This window comes from Watersipora subatra, chromosome 4, assembly GCF_963576615.1.
Source record: "Watersipora subatra chromosome 4, tzWatSuba1.1, whole genome shotgun sequence".
NCBI lineage: Eukaryota > Metazoa > Bryozoa > Gymnolaemata > Cheilostomatida > Watersiporidae > Watersipora > Watersipora subatra.
The window spans coordinates 38,433,813-38,437,039 of record NC_088711.1 but is presented as its reverse complement, the minus strand read 5'-3'; the positions used below and the strand labels follow the sequence as shown (position 1 = coordinate 38,437,039).

The 3,227-nt window shown below is 33.0% G+C and overlaps 1 protein-coding gene across 1 annotated transcript; it reads right to left on the bottom strand.

Annotated features, from left to right (window-relative positions):
* Window positions 1-1,002: 1,002 nt before the first annotated feature.
* Window positions 1,003-3,015, bottom strand: LOC137393675 (uncharacterized). Its single transcript, XM_068080316.1, has 4 exons — window positions 2,999-3,015; window positions 2,272-2,405; window positions 1,643-1,998; window positions 1,003-1,197 (listed from the first exon to the last, which is right to left on the bottom strand). The coding sequence occupies exons 2-4, from the start codon at window positions 2,364-2,366 to the stop codon at window positions 1,193-1,195; spliced, it is 456 nt and encodes a 151-aa protein (XP_067936417.1). The 5' UTR covers window positions 2,367-2,405; window positions 2,999-3,015; the 3' UTR covers window positions 1,003-1,192.
* Between the last annotated feature and the right edge of the window lie 212 nt (window positions 3,016-3,227).

Sequence of the window (3,227 nt, the reverse complement as noted above, 5' to 3'; positions counted from 1 at the left end):
ATTCATGTAGTATTTCTAAATTATTCGCTGACTTAAATAGTAGTAGCAAAACCGTAAGTAGTAAACCAGCACTGACTTTAGCTACTGATAGCATCTCAGGAAAAATATAATAAACAGTATTCAATTGATTCATCTTCTTCTTCTTTATAATGTTTTCTAAAGCAAACAGCTTCAATAAATAATAATAATGTGGCCCTAGACAATTGATATGATATCCAATTGCATGTATAATTGAATGACTTTCTCGTTCTTTTATCCCAACCACAACATAAAAGATTAGCTCATGATTTGCCAAATATTAATTGTTTCTGTACAGATACATGTATTTAGAGTGGACAATATATTTGCTTTGGATCCCTCTAAAGAAGCCCCATAGAAAGCATAGACACTCATTATATTTAAGATATAATACTAATGGTGCTTCTTGTCTGTACGAAAGAAATTATAACAGTGAAACAGATGAGTAAATCAGACATTCTTAACTTGTGGGTATAATTTCATGAGCAGCCATAACCTCATATCATAACATGTAGACAATAGAGTGATAGTACAGCTCTCATAAAGGCCTACGCCCTACAGGGATGTCAAAAACAGCCACTAACCTATAAGCACTCTCCTAATCAAACTGACAAAGCAGACCAGTCTGAAGTTTGACAGGCAATCACACAACTTTAGTGTTTGAGGCGTAATCTGCCTTTTAAAGTGTAAATTTTCCAACCTGATACCCACTTTTGATATTGTAAATACATTTTCATGCCATCTAATCCAATTTCAGAACAGTTATCTTAAACAATATCTTAAATCAGGTTTACTAAGATTTTATCCAATACAGCAACTAAATAACATCTTAACTAATATCTGTAACTGTTATTATCTAAGCATTGCTCACCTGCCAACCTGTTACTTATTTCATTTCGTGGTTTATGTTAAAAACTTTAATTATTTGCTTGTGATGCATTACTTTAGTTTTTAAATGTTGTAAACTTATAATAAAGTAAGATTATAAAACAAATACATTTATTTTGAAATCAACAAGTGGTAGAAATTGTAAAAACAGATTACAAACATTAAAAATGGTATAATTTAGTATTCACATGTTACATTAACATATAAATGAAGTGACCTTCATCCTATCAATCAGATATGACAGCAGGAAGTCAGTGTAGACAGGTTGTCTATGGTGTCCATAGATTTAGTCTGTAAAAGTATTATCAAATTGACAGTTAATAATGAAACAAATAACAAACACTCTTTAGAACCATAAACATAGAGGCTGTACAAAAATGAACATTTATTAGAAGCATCGACATAGATGTTGTGCGATGGTCGTCAGAAATAAAAGTTCAGATTTAGCCAGCTTTAGAAAATATTAAAAAATTCTGTTAATTTTGAAAAGTTAAATTAAAAAATTATTAAATTATTGAAAAAGACGCCAAAATAATTCTTGTTGACATTTGCTACAATCTTGGTTTTTCTCTGCAATTTTTGTAAATACTACATCAGGTTTTCATGAGAATATTAAAAGGTTTAATAGATATTTATATTCACAAGCTATAATGAGTACATATCTTTCTGTGACAAAATATAAATACATTAGTACACTAACTGAAAGTAAAATACTGTTAGAAATATTATTACTTACATCTTCCATATGATCTTCCAGAACCTCCACTAAATCCACCTCTGCCTCCGCTGCTGAAACCACCACGGCCAGCTCCGCCTCCAAATCCTCGGCTAGATCCGCCTCCAAACCCTTGTCTAGATCCGCCGAAGTCTTGACTAGACCCTCCTCTAAAACCTCTGCTAGATCCTCCTCCAAATCCTCTGCTGGATCCACCTCCAAAGCCTCTGCTGGATCCACCTCCAAAGCCTCTGCTGGATCCATCTCCAAAACCTCTGCTCGATCCACCAAAGCCTCCTCTGGATCCACCACTAAATCCTTGTCCAAGCCCTCTTCCAAACCCACTCTGTAATCCTCCAGATCTTGCTCCTCCAACTCTGAAGCATAATATATAAAATATGAAATATTTATGTTGCATTGTGGGAAGTATAAGACTAGTTGAAAATTTCAACAGATATGAGCGTAAGTGTAGGATTCAAAGTACACAAATACGTTCATATTTTAATAGTTGACAGGGTTGTATACAGTTGTTAATTTTAAGTGACTAACAAAATCTCCTTTACGTTGTTTAAAATAAGAATAATATTCTCTCATCAGCAAAAAAAAACAGAAAATAAGACACCGAAAAAAAGAACAACAAGCACACATACCTAAAGTTGCCGAAACTGTTGCTGCTCTGATAGCCGCTTGCACTGATTTGATGGAAAGCAAGGCAGACAGCCATGAATACTACCATAAACTTCATTATTGTAGAAAATGTGTATACCTAAGAGAATCTGTAAATCTACAAGATACAGGGATGTATTATGGATACAATTAACCAGTGTAATAGCACTAGAAGAGTAGAGATTTATAGGCTGATATTTTAGCTGCTATCTCTTATGAATTTCAACAAACAAAAGGATATATTAAACAGATGTTATCCTGCCACCTCAGCGATGTATACTGAACTCACTAACAAACTAATTTGTGTATTTCTCACTTAGTGAAATCTCTCGCATTACTATTATATATATATGACTTGATACTAAACATATACCTGTTTTCTCAGTATTTGCAGGTGAACTAATGCCTACCTCGAATAACTGGTCTTTCGCATGTTTCAATCTTTATTAAGGGTCAACATTTAAAAGTTAAGAAGTTACCCAGAACTTTTTGTAGTTCATCTTCTACTTTATTGTTAGGCTAGCATTTACTAAGGTGCTGACTGTATGTTGATTGCTAATTTTTTAGATGCTAACTAATAAAATGATGTACATAACAGCTGGTCTATAATCCCAAGAGTGTTACTCTAACTTACTATTAAACTATCTTCTATTTTACTAGCTTAAAGAAATCAGCATTATTATTATATATGAGTAAATAGTAAACATTTACCTGTTTCCTCTGTGCTTGCACTTGATCTGATGTCTGAGTAAAGTAGTTAGCCTTATATAGTTTTCTATACTCATCAATCATCAACACTTGGAAGTGAGAACATGACTTGGCATTTCTAAGCAGTTTATTTTCTTTTAATACCATATTTTGATAAAGACTGATTGGGACTTCCTAATTCTCAGCGCTGCTAAATAAAATGACTATGTAAATTTGTATCTCCACATTCTGG